Source organism: Nerophis ophidion, linkage group LG07, assembly GCF_033978795.1.
Source record: "Nerophis ophidion isolate RoL-2023_Sa linkage group LG07, RoL_Noph_v1.0, whole genome shotgun sequence".
Classification (NCBI taxonomy): Eukaryota; Metazoa; Chordata; class Actinopteri; order Syngnathiformes; family Syngnathidae; genus Nerophis; species Nerophis ophidion.
Window position 1 is genome coordinate 32176215 of NC_084617.1, and position 27160 is coordinate 32203374.

The 27160-nt window shown below is 39.2% G+C and overlaps 1 protein-coding gene across 1 annotated transcript in view; it reads left to right on the forward strand.

The window, feature by feature from the left end:
* nbr1b (NBR1 autophagy cargo receptor b) overlaps positions 1-27160 on the forward strand; it is a 90066-nt gene that overhangs the window by 35552 nt on the left and 27354 nt on the right. The window contains exons 8-13 of the mRNA XM_061905980.1: positions 3591-3716; positions 7067-7273; positions 7774-7933; positions 14160-14243; positions 18636-18821; positions 18881-18988. Of these exons, the coding sequence (XP_061761964.1) occupies positions 3591-3716; positions 7067-7273; positions 7774-7933; positions 14160-14243; positions 18636-18821; positions 18881-18988 (871 nt within the window). The remainder of the gene's footprint in view (positions 1-3590; positions 3717-7066; positions 7274-7773; positions 7934-14159; positions 14244-18635; positions 18822-18880; positions 18989-27160) is intronic.

Sequence of the window (27160 nt, forward strand, 5' to 3'; positions counted from 1 at the left end):
AGTGCATTGGATTTAAGTGAGGGTGGGTTGCGCAGCGCCAACCTCACTCTCTCGCCCGAGTCCACCTGCATCCAGTGGCAAGACTGAATCGAGACAGCTGGTGATAGATCCAGGTGCAGTGGATGGCCTGGACACATTATAGCGTAACACATCCAGCCCGTAGCGCTCCACAGAGCTTGCTGGAGTTTCCATTCAGCCCGTTGAACCTCTGAGGGTTTCTTTCGCGCAGTCAGCCGAGAACCAGTCTTCTATCCCAGTGTGCTGGCTCGGCTGGGCACCACTGGAAGTGCCATACAGGCATGCAGGAGAACCAGGACCTCAGCAAGGGTCTTCTAGCTAAGGAAATATCCCTACTGATAAACCAAGACAAGGCTAAGTCTGACATACCAATTCGTATTTTTATGCACTCTAATAAAATATTATGATCGACGGTATCAAAAGCAGCACTCAGATCAAGAAGCAGAAACATGGATGACACATCAGCATCAATCGTTAGCAATAGATTATTAGTAGTTTTGCGAGGGCTGTCTCCATAGAGTGATTTGCCCTGAAACTGGACTGAAATTGTTCACAAAGATTGTTAGACGCAAAGTGTTAATTTAGCTGCTGTGCAACAAAATTTTCAAGGATTTTTGTAATATTTGGAGAGTGGCCGTGCGCAACCCGAGGGTCCCTGGTTCAATCCCCACCTAGTACCAACCTTGTCACGTCCGTTGTGTCCTGAGCAAGACACTTTACCCTTGCTCCTGATGGGTGCTGGTTAGCGTCTTGCACGGCAGCTCCCTCCATCAGTTTGTGAATATGTGTGTGAATGGGTGAATGTGGAAGTAGTGTCAAAGCGCTTTGAGTACCTTTAAAGGTAGAAAAGCGCTATACAAGTACAACCCATTTAATAAAGGGAAGGTGGGACATTGGCCGGTAGTTTACCATGAGGTCAGGATCGAGGTTAGGTCTTTTGAGTAGAGGATGAATAACCACTTTTTTGAATGCCAGGTGAACAGTGCCACAGGAAAGTGATAAGTCTACAATATTTAGCACTGATGGTCCTAATATTACGAACAGTTCCTTGATAAGTTTCCCAGGAAGTGGGTCAAGTAAAAATGTTGTTTGTTTTATTCCATTTACATGCCGCAGGAGTTCCTCTAATGTTATTTAATCAAAAAGAGAGAGACTATTTTGGAAGGCAATATCTGTCGTATATACATTCGTATCTGTGTTAATAGAACCCAGTTGTAGCTTTAATTTAATTTCTAATGAGTTCAATGTTCTTATTAAAGAAATTCATAAAGTAGCTCCACCCACTCTGCAAAGAAATGCATAAAGTAATTTGCAGAGTGGGTGGAGCTACTGGGAAGAGTCCCTTGTTGGATTAGCGATGCTACTGTACTGAACAAATATTTAGGATCGTTTTTGTTGATGCGGATGATATTGGAGTTGTACTCATGTTAGTCACACACTCTAGGTGTGGTGAAATTATTCTCTGCATTTCACCCATCACCCTTAATCAACCCCTGATAGGTGAGGGGAGCAATAGGCAGCAGCGGTGGCCGCGCCCGGGAATCATTTTTGGTGATTTAACCCCCAATTCCAACCCTTGATTGTAAATGCAGGTAATGGGTCCCATTTCTATAGTCTTTGGTATGACTCGGCCGGGGTTTGAACTCACGACCTACCGATCTGTAGTTCGCTTTAGCTAAGGTAAGCATGCGTTTATATGTTATTAAACTATCACTCCATGCTGGATGGGAAACCTCAAGTTTAGTCACACGCCATTTGCCTTCCAGCTTTCTACATTATAAATTAAGAGCTCTAGTTTCTTCTCTAAACGATGGGGTACATCTTTTAGGGGCCTTTTTTAGCTTTAGCGGTACTATACTATCAATGGTGTCGCGCAGGGCATCATTAAAGTTGTAAATGAGGTTATCGATGGAGCCCACATCATTTGGGAATGACGCCATTACCGAAGGCAGTAGGCCAGCAAGAGTCATAGTTGTGACAGCATTAATGTTGCGGCTGCTAAAGCCGTGGTTATTATTAGCCTGTTGACAATGATTCAGAACTTCACATTTGATAAGATAATGATCGAACATTACTTTAGTATACGGGAGTATCATAACTTTGGAGGTGGTGACACCCCGGATAAGCACTAGATCTATCGTATTACCGTTGCGATGCGTGGGTTCATTTATTATTTGTGTAAGACTACAGCTATTAATTAGTCTGGAGCACCACGCATTGAGTGCGTGATGGGGTATTCATATGGATATAAAAGTCCACTATTATAATTATATTGTCAGCGTGCGTCACTAGATCAGCGACAAACTCTCTGAGAATTCACTAAAAAAGTCTGAATAGGGCCCACGGGGGCAGTAGATGAATGCCAGGTAGAGGGGCAGTGGTGCGACAGACGTCATAGTAAGTCCCTCAAATTATTTATATTTATTACTTAGGGGACGGGCAATATGCGCATTCGTATAGTTAGAAGGAGATGCCTCGTTCAGCGGGAAAAATGTGTCTGGTTTGAGCCAGATTTCGCTGATAATAATAATAATAATTAGACTATACATGTTAATAATAGACTATTGTAATTAATTCATTGTCACTGTAATAATTGGACTATACTTCTTAATTATGCTGCTTCTATGTTTTTATGAGATGTACAGCAACCTTTCAAAATAAATGTTTACTAGTTTGTGTCTGAAGGATCAGTGTTGGTGCAACAACACTGATAACATTGGTGCACATAAGTTTGGGGAAAGGTGGTGTCCTTTAGATATTTCTGGCTTTGTGGTGTCTTTTGACATGTTTCTGGGTGTGTGGTGTCCTTTGAATTTTTTCTGGGTCTGTGGTGTCCTTTGACATGTTTCTAGGGGTGTGGTTTCCTTTGACATGTTTCTGGGGGTGTGGTGTCCTTAGACATGTTTCTGGGTGTGTGGTGTCCTTCAGATGTTTCTGGGTGTGTGGTGTCCTTTTACATGTTTCTGGGTGTGTGGTGTCCTTTTACATTTTTCTTGGTGTGTGGTGTCATTTGGATATTTCCGGGTGTGTGGTGTCCTTTACATGTTTCTGGGTGTGTGAATTCCTTTAGATGTTTCTGGGTGTGTGGTGTCATTTGGATAGTTCTGGGTGTGTGGTGTCCTTTACATGTTTCTGGGTGTTCGGTGTCTTTTAGATGTTTTTGGGTGTGTGGTGTCATTTGGATAGTTCTGGGTGTCTGGTGTCCTTTACATGTTTCTGGGTGTGTGGTTTCCTTTAGATGTTTCTGGGTGTGTGGTGTCATTTGGATAGTTCTGGGTGTGTGGTGTCCTTTAGATGTTTTTGGGTGTGTGGTGTCATTTGGATATTTCTGGGTGTGTGGTGTCCTTTACATGTTTCTGGGTGTGTGGTGTCCTTTTAGATGTTTCTGGGTGTGTGATGTCATTTGGATATTTCTGGGTGTGTGGTGTCGTTTACATGTTTCTGGGTGTGTGGTTTCGTTTAGATGTTTCTGGCCCTGCCGGGACAACTGCAGGTAGAAATGGTGGTCTAGGGGGCACCTTTACCCACCATTACCTTGTAATAGTGTGTACTCTGTCTATTTCTGCCAACAGTGTGTGTACATCTTGTACTCTGTGTGAGCCTTGCAGTTTCTCTCATGACCCCAGTCACAATTTGGTGAGGGCCAGAACTCCCCTCTCCATCCCCGAACATGGATCACCTGCCCCCGACCACAACAGGTAGGATTCCAACTGGTCCTGCATGGCATGACTCATCACAACATGACTCACGGCATGACTCACAGCATGACTCACAACATGACTCACAGCATGACTCACGGCATGACTCACAACATCACTCACTTTATGACTCACAACATGACTCACAGAATGACTCACAACATGACTCACAAGATGTCTCACGGCATGACTCACAACATGACTCACGACATGACTCAGTACATGACTCTCGGCATGACTCACAACGTGACTCACAATATGACTCACACCGTGACTCACGGCATGACTCACAACATAACTCACAGCATGACTCACAACATGACTCAAGGCATGACTCAAGGCATGACTCACAACATGACTCACTACATGATTCACTACATGACTCACAGCATGACTCACGGCATGACTCACAACATGACTAACAACTTGATTCACTGCATGACTCACTACATGACTCACTACATGAGTCACAACATGACTCACAACAAGACTCATAACATGACTCACAACATGACTCATGCACTTCTAAGTAGTGGTACAAATATTTGTTTTAGTAAACAAGTAAAACAAGTTGGGTTTGACTTGATCCCTGCGATCTGTGTTTTTGTTTGATTGTTTATTGATACACAGTTGTGGATGTCAAAATATGAACACTTTTTATCACGGTTATTGTGACCGTATTTATCATTTATCTTTTTGCAGTATTTTAAATTGTATTTAAATGTGTTCAAAATGTTCAAAAACTACTTCTACTAAGATGTTTTACATTAAGCTGAAGTTTTATTTAAAATAATAACAACTTCAAAATGCATGCACCTCAAGTAGACCATTGAATGTGCATATATAATATGGTTGAAACAAATAACAACATGAATAGATAAAAATACATGTGAAAATTGTGCAAGATGGCACCTTATGGACATAAGAGGTAACTGCACTTGTTGTCCATATAGATACAAAGAGTGTTCATTTATGAGATAAAGTCTCACACATAGGGCTTCACAATTATGGCCAAAATAATAATGAAAATGATTTTTTATCAAGATTACTCATTGTTAGGTAAAACCGTGTTAGTGAACATGACCCCATCATGTCATTTGTAATGTCTAAAGACAAATATTATCAATTATATAAACTTTGTATCATTACATGATGCCTTTATCTCTTCTTTTTAACATTTTCTTAAAGACAGTTATGTTTTAAGTAATGTACATACATTTACTACTGTATGTACTTGTACATGCTGTATTGGGACACATCCATTAAGAGTTTGAGCAGAAATAGGACTATACATCAAAAAACAGGAACAAAATGCTTGGGCACGTACATGTTTTTTAAAGTAATCACTGTGAAATTAAAATAAAAAACACAAGTAATTAAAAAAAAAAACGTTTACTTTTTGATATCAATATAAAACACAAAGCAGTTTGGCTAATGAAGGTGCAAACTTTCTTCTCCAACAACACCTTGTGGTTCAGTGCAACAGTTTGGCCAACAAAAATAACCTCTCACATCAAACAGACAATCTTTGTGCCTCACTGACAACTAAACCTGCGTTCAGTTGGATGAGACGACAACACATTTGAGCTAGTGTTGATGTTATTGGAGCACTGATATGGTTTGAGTTAAATGAAGGAGAAGTGAACATCCCAGTCAAACTACAGACGTTATAAACAAGTTGTGACCATGTTCAAGACACATTACATGCTGCATGCTAACTCGGGACAAATGTTTTCGTCTACAATACTGTCCATACCTGTCGTCATCTACAAAAGCCAAAACCAATGAAGTTGTCACGATGTGTAAATGGTATATGAAAAGAGAATACATCCATCCATTTACTACAGCTTGTCCCTTTTGGGGTCGTGAGCGGTGCTGGAGCCTATCTCAGCTGCAATAATCCTTTTCAACTTATATCCTAATGAATAGACTGCAAAGACAAGATAATTCATTTTCACTCTGAGAAACTTTGTTGTTTTTTTGCAAATATTAGCTCATTTGGAATTTGACGCCTGCAACATGTTTCAAAAAAGCTGGCACGAGTGGCAAAAAAGAGTGAGAAAGTTGAGGAATGCTCATCAAAGACTTATTTGGAACATCCCCCAGGTGAACAGGCTAATTGGGAACAGGTGGATGCCATGATTGGGTATAAAAGCAGCCTCCATTCACAAACAAGGATGGGGCGAGGGTCACCACTTTAGGGATTTCACTATCTTCGCTCCGTGATTTCATCAAAAGGTTCAGAGAATCTGGAGAAATCACTGCATGTAAGCAGGATTTTACTCACCTTGGATCCCTCAGGCGGTACTGCATCAAAAAGCCACATCAGTGTGTAAAGGGTATCACCACATGGGCTCAGGAACACTTCAGAAAACTACAGTTGGTCGCTACATCTGCAAGGGCAAGTTAAAACTCTACTATGCAAAGTCAAAGCCCTTTTCAACAACATCAAGAAACGCAGCTGGCTTTGCTGGGCCCGAGCTCATCTAAGATGGACTGATGCAAAGTGGAAAAGTGCTCTGTAGTCTGACGAGCCTACATTTCAAATTGATTTTGGAAAATGTGAACCAAAGAGGAAAAGAACCATCCGGACTGTTCTCAGGTCAAAGTGTAAAAGGCAGTATCTGTGATGGTATGAGGGTGTATTAGAGCCCAAGGCATGGGTAACTTACACGTCTTTGAAGGCACCATTAACACTGAAAGGTACATACAGCATTTGAAGCAACATATGTTGCCATCGTTATCATGGACGCTCCTGCTTATTTCAGCAAGACAATGCCAAGCCACGTGTTACATCAGTGTGGCTTTGTAGTAAAAGGTTACTAGACTGGCCTATCTGTAGTCCAGACCTGTCTCCCATTGAAAATGTGTGGTGCAATATGAAGCCTAAAATATCAGAAGGGAGAGTGTTGAACAACTTAAGCTGTACATCAAGCAAGAATTGGAAATAATTCCACTTCAAAAATGTGTCTCCTCAGTTCCCAATAGTGTCGTTAAATGGAAAGGCCATGTTACAGAGTGGTAAAAATGCCCCTGTGACAACTTTTTTGACATGCGTTGCTGCTATTAAATTCTAAAAATAAAGTTTCTCAGTGTGAACATTAAAAATCTTGTCTTTGCAGTCCATTCAATTGAATATAAGTTGAAAAGGATTTGCAAATCATTGTAGTCTGTTTTTATTTACCATTTACACAATGTGACAACTTCACTGCTTTTATTTTTTTGTACACATCTTGCAGTCATTTGTGTGCAATATATTTTATTTACTGCTCATTTTTAGCTTTATGATTGTAGTTCTTGTCCCTGTTAAAATCCAAGTCCATCCTATCTTATGACGGTATGGTTTCCAGGTTCTACAGGCGGGGAGACCGCAGCTTCCGTAAGGCCGAGAAGCAGCGTCTCAAAGCAGAAAAACGTTTGTTGAAGGCCGAGGTCAAGGAGATCCGTAAACAGTTACGGATGGAGAGGCGTGGCCTACAGTGGAGCTCCTCCCACCATGATGCCACTTCTTCGCCTGTCCTCCTTCAGCCTCGCGCCACACAGCACAACAGCCCCGAGTTAGTCTTTATCTGCTTTTTTCTGCAATCATACACAACACTCTTCTGTTGTTGTGAACCACATCATGGATGTAACATCAATATACAAACAACCGTACACACAACACCGTTGTGTTGTTGTAAACAGCATCATGGATGTAACATCAATGTACAAACACATACACACCACACATCTCATCTCTTGTGTTGTTGTGTACGACATCATGAATGTAACATCAATGTACAAACAATCATACATACGCAACACTGTTGTGTACTTTGAACGACATCATGGATGTAACATCAAGTTTGATTGGTTAATAAGTTATATGCGTTCTTTTAAACTATATTTCAAGTGGTGGTGTTAGAATAAATACTCATGTTTTCAAGTGACTGAATAATCGTGAATACAATATCCATAAGAATTATGGTGATGATCAATTTTTCCATAATGGTCCAGCCCTGCAGTACAGACTGAAAGTGAAAGTGCACCCTGAACAATCCTTGCATTTTTTCTCCAGGAGACCAAAGCGTCCATGTCCTCTGATGGTTCCTGCCATGACAGCCACATTTCTGGATGAGAACCTTCCTGATGGCACCCGCCTGCGTCCTGGGACCAAGTTCATCAAGTACTGGAAGATGAGGAACACTGGAACTATGAGCTGGAGCGCTGACACCAAGGTCAGTATCTGTGACACCCAGAGCTGATGTTCACCTGATGTCAGTGAAACCTAGATCTGATGTTCACCTGATGTCAGTGACACCTGGATCTGATGTTCACCTGATGTCAGTGACACCTAGATCTGATGTTCACCTGATGTCAGTGATACCTAGATCTGATGTTTACTTGATATCAGGGACACCTAAATCTGATGTTGCCCCTCCATCAGTGACACCTAGATCTGATGTTCACCTGCCATCATTGACACCTCGATATGATGTTCTCCTACAGTCAGTGACACCTAGATCTAATGTTCACCTGCCGTCATTGACACCTAGATCGGATGTTCACCTGATGTCAGTGACACCTAGATCGGATGTTCATTTAAAATCAGTGACACCTAGATCGGATGTTCACCTGATGTCAGTGACAGCTAGAGCTGATGTTCACCTGCCATCATTGACACCAAGATCTGATGTTCACCTGCCGTCATTAACACCTAGATCGGATGATCACCTGATGTCAGTGACACCTAGATCTGATGTTCACCTGTCGTCATTGACACATAGATCTGATGTTTACCTGATGTCAGTGACACCTAGATCTGATGTTCACCTGATGTCATTAACACCTAGCTCTGATGTTCACCTACAGTCAGTGACACTTAGATCTGACGTTCACCTGATGTCAGTGACACCTAGCTCTGATGTTCACTTAGTTTGTGACACCTAAATCTGATGTTCACCTGTCATTGACACCTAGATCTGATGTTCACCTGATGTCAGTGACACCTCGATGTGATGTTTACTTACAGTCAGTGACATCTACATCTGATGTTCACCTGTTGTCAGTGACACCTAGATCTGATGTTCACCTGATGTTAGTGACACCTAGATCTGATGTTCACCTGATGTCAGTAACACCTCGATGTGATGTTTACTTACAGTCAGTGACATCTAGATCTGATGTTCACCCGATGTCAGTGACACCTAGATCTGATGTTCACCTGATGTCAGTGATACCTAGATCTGATCATCATAAGCTCACACCAGCGAGTCAAAGCCAGGACAATGTTGATCCTGACTGTCCTGTTCTCCTCAGACAAAACTTTTTGTTTCTTTGGTTGTTTTGGAATTTCGGCCCTGCGAGACAGACCCCTCAGGCCATGACTCAGGCATCATTCACCTAGTTGTGAGTCCATGTGTGCTCCCAGAAGTTCTTGAAAAGTGACTTAGTGCTGCTTTAAACATGTAAATCATGACGTGATGAAGCTGAAAATAAAATTTTTGTCGTTATCCATCACAATAAATGTCACTGACGTGACTTGATTTTATGCTAATTATGACTGACAAATTATACCTGATATTCCTATTCATTAACTATTATTTTATTTTGACAATCTGCTGAGGGGCCACGAAAAACTAAACTTGGACAGCAGTTGTGACACAATCCTGCATCAGGTCTCTAACTTTCTGTCTTACATTAATGGAACTGAATTGTTTGGCTTTGAATTTGGTGAACTGATTTCATTTACAGTACGCTGACAATATCATTGAAAATACATTCAGTTTAAAAATATTCACTATAAAAAAAAAATCAGAATAAAAATATTCGGAGTAAAAATAATTGGAGTAAAAATATCCAGTGTAAACAAATTCGGTGTAAAACGTATTCAATTCAAGAAATGTTCAGTATTAAAAGGTTTAGAGTGAAAATATTCAGTATAAAGATATCCAGTGTAAAATAATTCACTGCAAAATAATTCAGTGCAAAAAAATTAGATGTAAAAATATTCAGAATAAAAAAATCTGTGTAAAAATATTCAGTTTTAAAATATGCAGTGTAAAAATATTCAGAGTAAAAATATTCAGTGTTAAAATATACAGTTTAAAATATTCAGTCTAAAAAATTCAGTGTAAAAATTTTCGGTCTAAAAAATTTTATTTAAAAATATTCAGAGTAAAAATATTCAGCATAAAGATATGCAGTGTAAAAATATTCGGAGTAAAAAAAATCAGTCTAAAAATATTCAGTGTAAAAAATATTCAGTGTAAACATATTCAGTCAGTTTGAAAATATTCATAGTAAAAATATTCACTGTAAAAACAAATCAGTGTAAAAAATATTCAGATTAAAGATTTCCAGTGTAAAAAAATTACAGTCTAAAAATATTCAGTGAAAAAAAATAAATGTAAAAATATTAGAGTAAAAATATGTAGAGTAAAACTTATTCAGTGTAAAAATATTCAGAGGAAAAATATCCAGTGTAAACAAATTCAGTGTAAAAAATATTCAGTGTAAAAAAAAATAGTTGTGAAAATATCCAGTTTAAAAATATCCACTGTAAAGATATCCAGTGTAAAGATATTGAGAGTAAAATTATCCAGTGTAAAAATACCAAGTGTAAACAAATTCAGTATAAAATGATTTAGTGTAAAAATAATCAGTGTAAAACATGGCTTCCCCAAACTCCTCCCATGTCCGAGTTTTTGCCTGCACGACCGCTGAAGCCGCGATGAGCGAAAAGGACCCGATAGGACTCTTTCTTCAACTTGACGGCATCCCTCACCGGGATTTAGGATTACCGCCAGGACAGGCACCAACCACCTTGCTGCCACAGCTCCAATCAGCCGCCTTGACAATAGAGGCACGGAACATGGTCCACTCGGGCTCAATGTCCAGGCCCTCCCTCGTGACATCTTCAAAGTTCTTCCGGAGGTGGGAATTGAAACTCTCTCTGACAGGAGACTCTGCTAGGCGTTCCCAGCAGACCCTCACAATGCGTTTGGGCCTGCCAGGTTTGTCTGGCATCCTCCCCCACCATCGGAGCCAGCTCACCACCAGGTGGTGATCGGTAGAAAGCTCTGCCCCTCTCTTTACCTGAGTGTCCAAAACATGAAGCCGCAAATCCGATGACACAACAACAAAGTCAATCATGGAACTGCGGCCAAGGGTGTCCTGGTGCCAAGTGCGCATTGTGTTTGTTATGGAAAATCTGTGACGAGCACAAAAGTCCAATAAAAAAGCACCACTTGGGTTCAGATATGCAGTGTAGAAATATTAGGTGTAAAAAAAATTCTGTGTAAAAATATTCAGTATAAAAATATTCAGTGTAAAAATATTCAGTGTGAAACAATTCAGTTTAAAAAAAAATAGTGTAAAATTAAGCAGTGTAAAAATATTCAGAATTTAAAAAAAAATCAGTCTAAATATATTCAGTGAAAAAATTATATGTAAAAAAATTCAGTGTAAAAATATTCAGGGTAAAAAGAATTTGGTGTGAACGAAATCAGTGTAATAATATTCAGTCTAAAAAAAAAAAGTGTAAAGATATCCAGTGTAAAGATATCCAGTGTAAAGATACTCAGAGTAAAAATATTAAGTGTAAAAATATTCAGTGTAAACAAATTCAGTGTAAAAATATTTGGTGTAATAAAAAATAACTGTAAAAATATTCAGTGTAAAAATATTCATTGTACAAAAAAATTCAGTGTAAAAATATTCAGAGTAAAAAATTCAGTCTAAAAGTATTTGGTGAAAAAATATTCAGTGAAAAAAATTCAATGCAAAAAAATTCTGAGAAAAATCATCAGTGTAAAAATATTCAGTCAGTGTGAAAATATTCTTGGTAAAAATGTTCACTGTAAAAATATTTACTGTTAAAACAAATCAGTGTAAAAATATCCAGTGTAAAGATACCCAGAGAGTAAAAATATCCAGTGGAAACAAATTCTGTGTAAAAATATTAAGTGTAAAAATATTCACTTGTAAAAAAACTCAGAGTAAAAATATGAATAATAGAAATATTCAGTGTAAAAAAATGTGTAAAAATATGCAGTATAGAAATATTAGGTGTAAAAAAAATTCTGTGTAAAAATATTCAGTTTAAAAATATTCAGTGTAAAAATATATAGTGTGAAACAATTCAGTTTAAAAAAAAAGTGTCAAATTATGCTGTGTAAAAATATTCAGAATAAAAAAAAAATCAGTCTAAATATATTCAGTGAAAAAAATTCTATGTAAAAAAATTCAAAGTAAAAATATTCAGAGTAAAAATGTGCTGAGTATAAAATATTCAGTTTTAAAATATTCAGAGTAAAAATATCCAGTGTAAACAAATTCAGTGTAAAAATATTCAGTGTATGGGTTATACTTGTCTAGCGCTTTTCTACCTTCAAGGTACTCAAATCGCTTTGACACTATTTCCACATTTACCCATTCACACACACATTCACACACTGATGGTGAGAGCTGCCATGCACAACCCATCAGGAGCAAAGGTGAAATGTCTTGCTGAAGGACACAACGGACGTGACAAGGTTGGTAGAAGGTGGGGATTGAACCAGGAACCTTCAGGTTGCTGGCACGGCCACTCCCCCAACCGCGCCACGCTGTCCCCCCAAAAAATTTTGATGTGAAAATATCCACTGTAAAGATATCCAGTGTAAAGATATTCAGAGTCAAAATCCATCCATCCATCCATCCATTTTCTACAGCTTATTCCCTTTTGGAGTTGCGGGGGGCGCTGGCGCCTATCTCAGTTACAATCGGGGGTAAGGCGGTGTACACCCTGGACAAGTCGCCACCTCATCGCAGGGCCAACACAGATAGACAGACAACATTCACACTCACATTCAAATATTAAGTGTAAAAAATATTCACTGTTAACAAATTCATTGTAAAAATATTTGGTGTAAAAAAAATAACTGTAAAAATATCCAGTGTAAAAATATTCTTTGTGAAAATATTCATTGTACAAAAAATTCAGAGTAAAAATATTCAGAGTATATAATTCAGTCTAAAAATATATGATGAAAAAATCTTCAGTGGAAAAAATTCAACGCCCAAAAATTCTGAGAAAAATCTTCAGTGTAGAAATATTCAGTCAGTGTGAAAATATTCATAGTAAAAATATTCACTGTAAAAAATATTTACTGTAAAACAAATCAGAGTAAAAATATCCAGTGGAAACAAATTCAGTGTAAAAATATTAAGTGTAAAAAATTTCAGTGTAAAAATATTCACTTTGAAAAAACTCAGAGTAAAAATATTAATTGTAAAAATATTCAGAATAAAAAAATTCAGTCTAAATATATTAAGTGAAAAAAATTCAATGTGAAAAAATTCAGAATAAAAATATGCAGAGTAAAAAATCTTCAGTGTAAAAATTTTCAGAGTAAAAATATCCAGTGTAAACAAATTCAGTGTAAAAATATTCAGTGTATGGGTTATACTTGTCTAGCGCTTTTCTAACTTCAAGGTACTCAAAGCGCTTTGACACTATTTCCACATTTACCCATTCACACACACATTCACACACTGATGGTGGGAGCTGCCATGCAGAACCCATCAGGATCAAAGGTGAAATGTCTTGCTCAAGGACACAACGGACGTGACGAGGTTGGTAGAAGGTGGGGATTGAACCAGGAACCTTCAAGTTGCTGGCACGGCTGCTCTCCCAACCGCGCCACGCCGTACCCCCAAAAAATTTGGTGTAAAAATATCCACTGTAAAGATATCCAGTGTAAAGATATTCAGAGTAAAAATATTCAGAGTAAAAATATCCAGTGTAAAACTACCATGTGTAAACAAATTCAGTGTAAAAATATTCACATTAAAAATATTCAGAGTAAAAATATCCAGTGTAAAAATATTATTTGTAAAAAATATTTAGTGTAAAGAATATCCAGTGTAAAACTATTCATTGTGAAAATATTCTGAGTGAAAATATTCAGTGTAAAACTATCCAGTGTAAAAAAAATTTAGCGCAAAAAAATTCAGTGGCAAAAAATTAGATTTAAAAAAAAATTATGTGTAAAAAAAATCAGTTAAAAGAAAATCAGTTTAAAGAAATTCAGTGTAAAAAACAAACAGTGTAAAAATATTCAGAGTAAAAATATTCAGTGGGAAAATATGCAGAGTAAAAACCCGGAGGGAACCCACAGTCACGGGGAGGACATGCACACTCCACTCAGAAAGATCCCGAGCCCGGGATTGAACCCAGGACTACTCAGGACGTTCGTATTGTGAGGCAGACGCACAAGCCCCTCTATCACCGTGCTGCCCCATAATAAAAATATTTAGTGTAAAAAAAAAAAATCAGTGTAAAAAATATTCGGATTAAAGAACCCCCATAGGTGAGGAGGCTAAGTAACTCTTTATTATTACTACTATACTCATTATCATTGTTTAGTGATTGCTTCATTCAAACTTGTATTGTAACGCTCCGATGTTTACTTCCTCTAGCTGAAATTCATGTGGGGAAACCTGGCTGTGGGATCTGGAGATCGTTGGAGAGAAGTGTCTGTTCCCTTTCTCCAGCCTGGACAGGTGACCTTTTTTTCTCTCTGTCAACTCCTCTGATCCTCACTACTCAATCAATTTGCAATTGATGTCCTATTACTTGAATACTCTAATGCAGTGTGTTTATATATATATATATATATATATATTTATATATATATATATATATATATATATATATATATATATATATATATATATATGTGTGTGTGTATATATATATATATATATATATATATATATATGTGTGTGTGTATATATATATATATGTATGTATATATATATATATATATATGTATGTATGTATGTCTATATATATGTATGTATGTATGTATGTATGTGTATATACATATATATATATATATATATATATGCATGTATGTATACATCTATATATATATATATATATATATATATATAGATATATACAAACCCCATTTCCATATGAGTTGGTAAATTGTGTTAGATGTAAATATAAACAGAATACAATGATTTGCAAATCATTTTCAACTCATATTCAGTTGAATATGCTACAAAGACGACATACCGTATTTCCTTGAATAGCCGCCGGGGCGCTAATTAATTTAAAACCTCTTCTCACTCCTGCGCTTATTCAAAGCACGCGGTAAAAGTAAGCAGGCGCTAATCATTTTAAAGCCTCTTCTCACCCCTGCGCTTACTAATGCAGTAAAAAATTGAGTGTGATAAAAAAAAAAAGGTAATGAAAAATTATTCTGCGTCCGCGGCCCGGGGATTGGGGACCACTGCTCTACAGCATGTCATTGCGCCCACTTTTACACCATGCTGTCTGCGTGCCGGCTGGACGCATGCATTTCGTTGCTTCTTTCACGAGATTGCAATGCATACTTGGTCAACAGCCAGACCTTTTACACTGATGTTTGTGATATAAACAACTTTAAAACTCTTACTAATACGCGCCACACTCTGTGAACCCACACCAAGCACATTTCTAGAGAGCATTGGCTCTGTGGCACATTATAAACGCAGCATAGGGATTACCCATAATGCCGTGCATCCGTGACTCTTGGCTATATTATACACTTGCCCCCAACCCCGCCCACCTCAACCAACGCATGGAGAGGGGGGGCGGGGTTTGGTGCCAGTGGGTGTATGGTGTAGCCAAGAGTCCTGAATGCATTGCATTCTGGGTAGGTGTTGTGTTGCGTTTGTGGTGTGTTGCAGGGCTGATGTTCTCCAGAAGTGTGTTTGTCATCGTTTAATGTGGGTTCGCGGAGTGTGGCGCAAATTGGTAGGAGTGTTGAAGTTGTTTTATATCACAACCGTTAGTGTGATCTGTATGGCTGTGGAACAAGACCCCTGGTTTGCCCGCAGTAAAAGCAAAAAAAAAAAAAGCGCCGCCATTTTGATAATGACGGCAGGGGAAGGGTCATCATGATGTCATGAATATGACCCGGCGGTTAAAGTAAGCATGCGCTTATTAATTTTGGGAGCGAGTATTACCCGGCAGTATTTCAAAGCAGGCGCGTATCACATGCCCGGCGGCTATTCATGGACATACGGTAATTGATGTTCAAACTGATAAACTTTTTTTTTTTGCAAATAATCATTAACTTTAGAATTTGATGCCAGCAAGACGTGACAAAGAAGTTGGGAAAGGTGGCAATAAATACTGATAAAGTTGAGGAATGTTCATCAAACACTTATATGGAACATCCCACCGGTGTGCAGGGTAATTGGGAACAGGTGGGTGCCATGATTGGGTGTAAAAACAGCTTCCCAAAAAATGCTCAGTCTTTCACAAGAAAGGATGGGGCGAGGTACACCCCTTTGTCCACAACTGCGGTAGCAAATAGTCTAACAGTTTAGGAACAACGTTTTACCAAGTGCAATTGCAAGAAATGTAGGGATTTTAGCATCTACGGTCCATAATATCATCAAAAGGTTCAGAGAATCGGGAGAAATCACTCCACGTAAGCGGCATGGCCGGAAACCAACATTGAATGACCGTGACCTTCGATCCCTCAGACGGCATTGTATCAAAAACCGACATCAATCTCTAAAGGATATCACCAAATGGGCTCAGGAACACTTCAGAAAACTACTGTCACTAAATACAGTTTGTCGCTACATCTGTAAGTGCAAGTTAAAGCTCTATTATACAAAGCGAAAGCCATTTATCAACAACATCCAGAAACGCCGCCGGCTTCTTTTGGCCCGAGATCATCAAAGATGGACTGATGCAAAGTGGAAAAGTGTTCTGTGGTCTGACGAGTCCACATTTCAAATTGTTTTGGAAATATTCAACATTGTGTCATCCGGACGAAAGGGGAAGAGAACCATCCAGACTGTTATCAGCGCAAAGTTAAAAAGCCAGCATCTGTGATGGTATGGGGGTGCATTAGTGCCCAAGGCATTGGTAACTTACACATCTGTGAAGGCACCATTAATGCTGAAAGGTACATACAGGTTTTGGAATAACATATGCTGCCATCTAAGCACTATCTTTTTCATGGACGCCCCTGCTTATTTCAGCAAGACAATGCCAAGCCACATTTAGCATGTGTTGCAACAGCGTGGCTTCGTAAAAAAAGAGTGCAGTTACTTTCCTGGCCTGCCTGCAGTTCAGACCTGTCTCCCATCGAAAATGTGTGGCGCAATATGAAGCGTAAAATACGACAGTGGAGACCCCGGCTGAAGCGACTGAAGCGCTACATAAAACTAGAATGGGAAAGAATACCACTTTCAAAGCTTCAACAATTAGTTTCCTCAGTTCCCAAACGTTTATTGAGTGTTGTTAAAAGAAAAGGTGATGTAACACAGTGGTGATCATGCCCGTTCCCAACTACTTTGGCACGTGTTGCAGCCATGACATTTTAAGTTAATTATTATTTGCAAAAAAAATGATTTTTTTTTGCAGCCCACAGCTAATGTTTTAAAGGCCCACGGCAAATTCTAAAAATACTATTAAAATAAACAAAAACATAAACAAAAGTGAAATAAAAAACTTTAAAGGCTAAATGTAATTTAGAAAAAGTTGCATCGTTGACTATTAAAACGAAGCTGTTTTTTTATTCTTTCAACACGACACAGAACAAACCAAAAGTAGTGAAACAAAAATGAATATTATCAACAACATTATCAATATTAATTATTATTTCAGCATAGCAGTGATTAAAAATCCCTCATTGACATTATCACTAGACATTTATAAAAATAATAAAAAAAGAACAATAGTGTCACAGTGGCTTACACTTGCATCGCATCTCATAAGCTTGACAATACACTGTGTCCAATATTTTCACAAAGATAAAATAAGTCATATTTTTGGTTCGTTTAATAGTTAAAACAAATTTACATTTTTGCAATTACCGTATTTCCTTGAATTGCCGCAGGGCATATAGTATGCGCCTGCCTTGAATTACTGCCGGTCAAACTCGCTTCCCAAAATAATTAGCGCATGCTTAGTATTACCGCCGGGTCAAACTCGTGACGTCACGAGTGACACTTCCCCTGTCATCATTTTCAAAATGGAGGAGGCTGATTTCAATACCGGCAATTTGAAATCGCATAAAGGGAAGAAGATTAAGAGCTATTCAGTAGGATTTAAGGTCCAAGCTTACATCACACTCAAATTTTTACTGCATACCTTTGGTAAGTGCCAGAGTGAGAAGAGGTTTTAAAATAATTAGCGCATGCTTACTTTTACCGCATGCCTTTGGTAAGCGCAGGAGTGAGAACAGGTTTTAAATGGATTAGTGCCCCGGCGGCAATTCAAGGAAATACGGTAGTTGATAGAACATTGCCCTTTACAATTACAAAAGCTTTTTACAAATATCTACTACTCTGCTTGCATGTCAGCAGACTGGGGTTGTTCCTGCTGAAATCCTATGCATTGAATGAATACAGAATCGTTTTGAATCGGAAAAATATCGTTTTTGAATCGAGAATCGCGTTGAATCGAAAAAAATTGAGATTTAATCGAATTGCGACCCCAAGAATCGATTTTGAATCGAATTGTGGGACACTCAAAGATTCGCAGCCCTAACATATATATATATATATATATATATATATATATATATATATATATATATATATATATATATATATATATATATATATATATATATACATATATATGTATATATATGTATATATGTATATATATATATATATATATATATATATATGTATATATATATATATATATATATATATATATATATATATATATACATACACACACACACACACACACACGCACACACACACACATGTACATATATCTATGTGTATATGTATGTTGTCTGTTACTTTGCATGCCCTGCATCAAATATTTAGATTTCAAGGTGGCCCCCAGGGAAAAGGGTTTCGACAGCCCTGGTCTAAGTCTTGATATGTGGCAATGGTTGTAGTCATGAACCTACATGTGTCTAGGTTGGCATCGTGAGTGTGGCCCTATGCGCTCCCTCGGTGGACGGTTCCTACACCTCCCACTGGCGTCTGGCCCATGCTGGAGAGCAGTTTGGACCCAGAGTCTGGTGCAGCATCTTAGTGGACCCTTTGGCCCCTGCCCCCATGCTGGCTGACGGGATCCTGGTATCTCCTTGTGTTACACCACAGGTAGGACACATGGCCTCCTTTGTGGAATGATGATTGAAGTAATATTTAATGCATCACAGGGTAAGAACCCAGTACCAAAGGATGGAAAAGCAGGTACAGCATGGAGAAAGTCTGTGGACAGTGGAGAAGAGTACTTCATCCCCTCTGTGGACCTGCTCACTGCACAGGTATGGATCTGCATACTAGGACCTGCAGGAGACATACTTAGTAATGGACACCCAATGCCCAGAAAATGTCAATATAGAACGTGATGTATTCTATATATGCATCATACATCCATCCATAATACATGACTGTAATAGGAAAGATCAACCACAACAAATGTATGACAATGTATATATAGACATACAACTACATATACATATGACAACATACATATAAAATGTTTTATTCCAAACCATATGAAATAAAAACATAATTAAACAATCATAATTCAAATTAAAATCAGAGTCATAATCAAAATTTTAATAATAAAAAACATCATTAAAAGTAATTGTAATTAAATTTAATATCATAAAAACAATTATAATTCAAACTTAAATAAAAAAATAAATCATTAAAAGTAATCCTAATTCAATTTAAAATCATAAAACGATTATAATTAAAATGTAAATAATGAAAAAGAAATAATTAATAGTAATAATAATTAAATTTAAAATCATAAAAACAATTATAATTCAAATGTAATTAATAAAATAAATCATTTAAAGTAATGGTAATTCAATTTTAAATCTTAAAAGCAATCATAATTCAAATGTAAATAATATAATAAATAATTAAAAGTGATCCTAATTCAATTTAAAATCATAAAAACTATTATAATAATTACAATGTAAATAATAAAATAAATAATTAAAAGTATTAATAATTCAATTTAAAATCATAAAAACAATGACAATTCAAATGTAAATAATTTAATACATAATTTTAATTAATCACAATTCATTTTAAAATTATAAAAACAAATATAATTCAAATGTAAATAATAAAATACATTTTTAAAAATAATCTGAATTTCTTTCAAAATCATAAAGTAAAATCATTAAAACAATTATAATTAAAATGTCAATAAAATAAATCATTTTAAAATTATGATAATTCAAAGTAAAATCATAACAACAATCATAAATTAAATTTGAAAAAATAATCTTCAAAAAAATCACTATTAAAATGAAAGACTGTCGATCAACTACTTATTAATGTTTGAATAATGCTAATTCCATTTAAAATCAGAAATACAATTATAATTTAAATATAAATAATATGATTGCAGCTGAGATAGGCGCCAGCGCCCCCCGCGACCCCAAAAGGGAATAAGCGGTAGAAAATGGATGGATGGATGATAAATCATTAAAAGTAATCCTAATTCAATTTAAAATCATAAAAACAATCATATTTCAAATGTAAATATTAAAATAAATCAATTAAAGTAATATTAATTCAATTTAAAATCATAAAAACAGTTCTAATTCAAATGTGGATAGTAAAATAAATAATTTAAGGTAATCATAATTCAATTTGAAATCATAAAAACAACTATGATTCAATCGTAAATAATAAAATAAATCATTAAACGTAATCTTAATTAAATTTAAAATCATAAAAACAATTCTAATTCAAATGTAAGTAATAAAATGTATTATTAAAAGTAATCAGAATTCCATTCAAAATCATGAAGTAAAATCATAAAAATAATTATTATTGAAATGTCAATAAAATAAATCATAAAAAAATGATGATGATTCACACTAAAATCCTAACAACAATCATAAAGTTGATTTAAATCATAAAATAAAATCATCTTTAAAAAAATCCCAATTAAAATGAAAGACTGTCGATCAAAGTACTTAGTCATGTTTTAATTGTATCATCATCACATTTAGCACTCTTTGTTAGTTGATTTCAAAGTCAACTGGCTTACAAGCAACGTTCCCTCTAAGGTGCGTGCCCCTCAAAGTCCACCTGAACAAAAAAACCCACAACAAATAATGGCCAATTATTCTAAAGTCTGACGAGGCACTTTAAGGGGGACGCGAATCGAGCAAAGCTCTTTATTGTGGGCCGTAACCACAGCAAAAACTGCTACAAATACCACAGACTCTTTGTCATATCAACACTGGCTGCACTAACACGCCCGCATTAGGCACTTGGCCAGTGATGCGTTTAAGGCCACACAAAAAGTGTCCCTCTCCAACACCAGACATGGAGTGTAATTCCAGGTCGTTACACGATGACTCCCCAATCAGACGTGTGCTTGTTCTACTGGAATGTTAATTTTTAAATATTAATCGTGAAATGCTGTTACTAGATTAGAAATGCTAATAAAAAGATTACATAAATGTACACTTCACCCCATGCTTACATCTCATTGTGCAACATGTGAAGGTTTTAAAGGGAACTAAATGTGATCTAAAAGGGGTACTTTCCAAAGTAAGACCCCCACCAGTACTCACAATACTAGTACATCCATCCATCCATCCATCCATCTTCTTCCGCTTATCCGAGGTCGGGTCGCGGGGGCAACAGCCTAAGCAGGGAAACCCAGACTTCCCTCTCCCCAGCCACTTCGTCTAGCTCTTCCCGGGGGATCCCGAGGCGTTCCCAGGCCACCCGGTAGACATTGTCTTCCCAACGTGTCCTGGGTCTTCCCCGTGGCCTCCTACCGGTTGGACGTGCCCTAAACACCTCCCTAGGGAGGCGTTCGGGTGGCATCCTGACCAGATGCCCGAACCCCCTCATTTGGCTCCTCTCAATGTGGAGGAGCAGCGGCTTTACTTTGAGTTCCTCCCGGATGGCAGAACTTCTCACCCTATCTCTAAGGGAGAGCCCCGCCACACGGCGGAGGAAACTCATTTCGGCCGCTTGTACCCGTGATCTTATCCTTTCGGTCATGACCCAAAGCTCATGACCATAGGTGAGGATGGGAACGTAGATCGACCGGTAAATTGAGAGCTTTGCCTTCCGGCTCAGCTCCTTCTTCACCACAACGGATCGGTACAACGTCCGCATTACTGAAGACGCCGCACCGATCCGCCTGTCGATCTCACGATCCACTCTTCCCCCACTCGTGAACAAGACTCCTAGGTACTTGAACTCCTCCACTTGGGGCAGGGTCTCCTCCCCAACCCGGAGATGGCATTCCACCCTTTTCCGGGCGAGAACCATGGACTCGGACTTGGAGGTGCTGATTCTCATTCCGGTCGCTTCACACTCGGCTGCCAACCGATCCAGTGAGAGCTGAAGATCCCGGTCAGATGAAGCCATCAGGACCACATCATCTGCAAAAAGCAGAGACCTAATCCTGCGGTCACCAAACCGGAACCCCTCAACGCCTTGACTGCGACTAGAAATTCTGTCCATAAAAGTTATGAACAGAATCGGTGACAAAGGACAGCCTTGGCGGAGTCCAACCCTCACTGGAAATGTGTTCGACTTACTGCCGGCAATGCGGACCAAACTCTGGCACTGATCGTACAGGGAGCGGACCGCCACAATAAGACAGTCCGATACCCCATACTCTCTGAGCACTCCCCACAGGACTTCCCGAGGGACACGGTCGAATGCCTTCTCCAAGTCCACAAAGCACATGTAGACTGGTTGGGCAAACTCCCATGCACCCTCAAGAACCTTGCCGAGAGTATAGAGCTGGTCCACAGTTCCACGACCAGGACGAAAACCACACTGTTCCTCCTGAATCCGAGGTTCGACTCTCCGGCGTAGCCTCCTCTCCAGTACACCTGAATAAACCTTACCGGGAAGGCTGAGGAGTGTGATCCCACGATAGTTGGAACACACCCTCCGGTCCCCCTTCTTAAAGAGAGGAACCAACACCCCGGTCTGCCAATCCAGAGGTACCGCCCCCGATGTCCACGCGATGCTGCAGAGTCTTGTCAACCAAGACAGCCCAAGTCGTTTTCCATGGCTTCCCCGAACTCCTCCCATGTCCGAGTTTCTGCCTCCGCGACCGCTGAAGCTGCACACCGCTTGGCCTGTCGGTACCCGTCCACTGCCTCCGGAGTCCTATGAGCCAAAAGGACCCAATTGGACTCCTTCTTCAGCTTGACGGCATCCCTCACCGCTGGTGTCCACCAAGGGGTTTTAGGATTGCCGCCCCGACAAGCACATACTACCTTGCGGCCACAGCTCCGATCAGCCGCCTCGACAATAGAGGTGCGGAACATGGTCCACTCTGACTCAATGTCCAGCACCTCCCTCGTGACATGTTCAAAGTTCTTCCGGAGGTGGGAATTGAAACTTTTTCTGACAGGAGACTCTGCCAGACGTTCCCAGTAGACCCTCACAATGCGTTTGGGCCTCCCAGGTCTGTCCGGCATCCTCCCCCACCATCACAGCCAACTCACCACCAGGTGGTGATCGGTAGAAAGCTCTGCCCCTCTCTTCACCCGAGTGTCCAAAACATAAGGCCGCAAATCCGATGACACAACTACAAAGTCGATCATGAAACCGCGGCCTAGGGTGTCCTGGTGCCAAGTGCACATATGTTTGAACATGGTGTTTGTTATGGACAAACTGTGACGAGCACAAAAGTCCAATAACAGAACACCACTCGGGTTCAGATCTGGGCGGCCATTCTTCCCAATCACGCCTCTCCAGGTTTCACTGTCGTTGCCAACGTGAGCGTTGAAGTCCCCCAGTAGGACAAGGGAATCACCCGGGGAAGCACTTTCCAGTACTCCCTCGAGTGTACCCAAAGAGGGTGGGTACTCTGAACTGCCGTTTGGTGCGTAAGCACAAACAACAGTCAGGACCCGTCCCCCCACCCGAAGGCGGAGGGAGGCTACCCTTTCGTCCACCGGGTTAAACTCCAACGTGCAGGCTTTGAGCCGGTGGGCAACAAGAATTGCCACCCCAGCCCGTCGCCTCTCACTGCCGGCAACGCCAGAGTGGAAGAGGGTCCAGTCCCTCTCGAGAAAAGTGGTTCCAGAACCCTTGCTGTGCGTCGAAGTGAGTCAGACTATATCCAGCCGGAACTTCTCGACTTCGCGCACTAGCTCAGGCTCTTTCCCCCCCAGTGAGGTGACGTTCCATGTCCCAAGAGCTAGCTCTGTAGCCGAGGATCGGACCGCCAAGTCCCCTTGCCTTTGGCTTCCGCCCAGCTCACATTGCACCCGACCTCTATGGCCCCTGCTATGGGTGGTGAGCCCATTGGAGGGGTGACCCATGTTGCCTCTTCGGGCTGTGCCCGGCCGGGCCCCATGGGAACAGGCCCGGCCACCAGGCGCTCGCCATCGTGCCCCACCTCCGGGCCTGGCTCCAGAGAGAGGCCCCGGTGACCCGCGTCCGGGCGAGGGAAATCTGAGTCCATGTTTTTTCTTCTTCATAGAGGTCTTCGAGCTGCTTTTTGTCTGATCCCTCACCTAGAACCTGTTTGCCTTGGGAGATCCTACCAGGGGGCATAAAGCCCCCGGACAACATAGCTCCTAGGATCATTGGGACACGTAAACTCCTCTACCACGATAAGGTGGCAGCTCAGAGAGGAGTAGTACATACAGTCGTGGTCAAAAGTTTACATACACTTGTAAATGGTGAATGGGTTATACTAGTATAGTACTTTTGTACCTTCAAGGTACTCAAAGCACTTTGACACTATTTCCACATTCACCCATTCACACACACATTTACACACTGATGGCGGGAGCTGCCATGCAAGGCCCTAACCCCAACACATCAGGAACAAGGGTGACGTGTCTTGCTCAAGGACACAACGGACGTGACTAGGTTGGTGGATGGGGATTGAACCAGGAACCCTCATGTTGCTAACACGGCCGCTCTCCCAACAGCGCCACGCTGTCCCCGTTTGCAAAGAACATAATGTCATGGCTGTCTTGAGTTACCAATCATTTCTACAACTCCTATTTTTTTGTGATAGTTATTGGAGTACATACATGTTGGTCACAAAAAACATTCATGAAATTTGCTTCTTTTATGAATTTATTACGAGTCTACTGAAATGTGAGCAAATCTGCCTGGTCAAAAGTATACATACAGCAATGTTAATATTTGCTTACATGTCCCTTGGCAAGTTCACTGCAATAAGGCGCTTTTGGTAGCCATCCACAAGCTTCTGCTTTAATTTTTGACAACTCCTATTCACAAAATTGGTGCAGTTCAGCTAAATTTGTTGGTTTTCTGACACAGACTTGTTTCTTCAGCATTGTCCACACTCTGACATCACATGGACAAAGAAAATAACTTTTGGTGGAAAGTTCTCTGGTCAGATGACAAAACAATTAGCTCTTTGGCCACAATACCCAGTAATATGTTTGGAGGAGAAAAGGTAAGGCCTTTAATCCAAGGAACACATGCCCACTGTCAAGCATGGTGGTGGTAGTATTATGCTCTGGGCTTGTTTTGCTGTTAATGGAACTGGTGCTTTAAATGGGACAATGAAAAAGGAGGATTACCTCCAAATTCTTTAGGACAACCTAAAATCATCAGACCGTAGGTTGGGTCTTGGGCACAGTTGGGTGTTCCAACAGGACAATGACCCCAATCACACGTCAAAAGTGGTAAAGGAATGGCTGAATCAGCCTAGAATGAAGGTTTTAGAATGGCCTTCCCAAATTCCTGACTTAAACAAGTGGACAATGCTGAAGAAACAAGTCCATGTCAGAAAAGCAATACATTTAGCTGAACTGCACCAATTTTGTCAAGAACAATGGTAAAAAATTCAAGCAGAAGCTTGTGGATGGCTACCAAAAGCGCCTTATTGCAGTGAAACTTGCCAAGGGACATGTAAGTAAATATTAACATTGCTGTATGTATACTTTTGACCCAGCAGATTTGCTGACATTTTCAGTAGACCCATCATAAATTCATCAAAGAAACAAACTTCATGAATGCTTTTTGTAACCAACAAAAAACAGAGTGATAGAGTGATTCAATCACTCTATCACAAAAAAATAAAAGTTGTAGAAATGATTGGAAACTCAAGACAGCCATTACATTATGCTCTTTACAAGTGTATGTACACGATTGTAGGTCATTTGTAATATTTGTGTTATTTTCATCGTTAGTGGGCCAAGTCACTTAGAAAATAAATAGTGTGACGCCCTAATAAGCTCGCTAAAATACTGAGAGCAGTCTGGTAAAAATGACTGCTGTCATTTAATTTAATAACAACACATTTCACTTGTCTTTTTTGATTAAATGATTGCTCGTATAATCTAAAAGACCTTTTTAAATCTTCACAAACAGCAATTTTATTGTCAGAATTTCATAAACAAGATTTGTTAAAATGTTTTTTTTTATTTGAAAACTCAGTCAGGTTTTATTTTGAAATGATTGAGTCAGCGTCAATCATGCGCATCGACCTGATCACTGACATGTGACACAGCTTTCAGGTAACCAAAGTGACTACAAGTCCATGCTGTGATTGATCTGTGTTGAGACATGATTAATGCCATAATTTTTGGATGAATCGCATTAAATTTGACACACTCGGGGGCCACATTGAGAGAAAAACATGTGTCTGGGGTGCCAATGTGTATAAATTAGATGTACACATTAAGCTGTAACAATCTGCTGTGTGTTTGGCTCCCTTTTGTTAAGTAACACTAACACCAAAAGTCCCAATGTCCCATAGAGTTCCTAAAAAAGTTATGACGGACAACCTCAAAAAACGGAATGGAATTTTGCAGTTTTTTACTGAATGGCAACACTAAATTGGCCCTAGTGTGTGAATGTGAGTGTGAATGTTGTCTGTCTATCTGTGTTGGCCCTGCGATGAGGTGGCGACTTGTCCAGGGTGTACCCCACCTCCCGCCCGATTGTAGCTGAGGTAGGCACCAGCGCCCCCCACGACCCCAAAGGGAATAAGCGGTCGAAAAATGGATGGATGGATGTTTATTTTTCAACAAGTTTTTAGTTATTTTTATATCTTTTTTTCCAAATAGTTCAAGAAAGACCACTACAAATGAGCAATGTTTTGCACTGTTATACAATTTAATTAATCAGAAACTGAGAACCACTGTAATAGAGAATATCTCCTTTGGTGGTGAAATCTATCAAAATCAGGGTGGTCCCAAAAAGGAGGATTTTTCATATTGACTGTGTGTCGCTTTTAAAAGTGCTTCTCCTCTGGTCAACATATGAAATAACAAGTGTGTGTAAGAAATTGAAATGCACCCCCTTTGACCAAAATGTATAAAAAATAAAAATAAAAAAAATATATGCAGAGATATACTGTAATAACTTGAAGCAAATAATGACAATTAAAAAACAATTACAAACAAAAATTCAACAACAAAAAAATGTACTAAAAGCAGTATTTTTCTCACAATATATCCACTTTTTCTTATAAAATTGGGAACAATTTC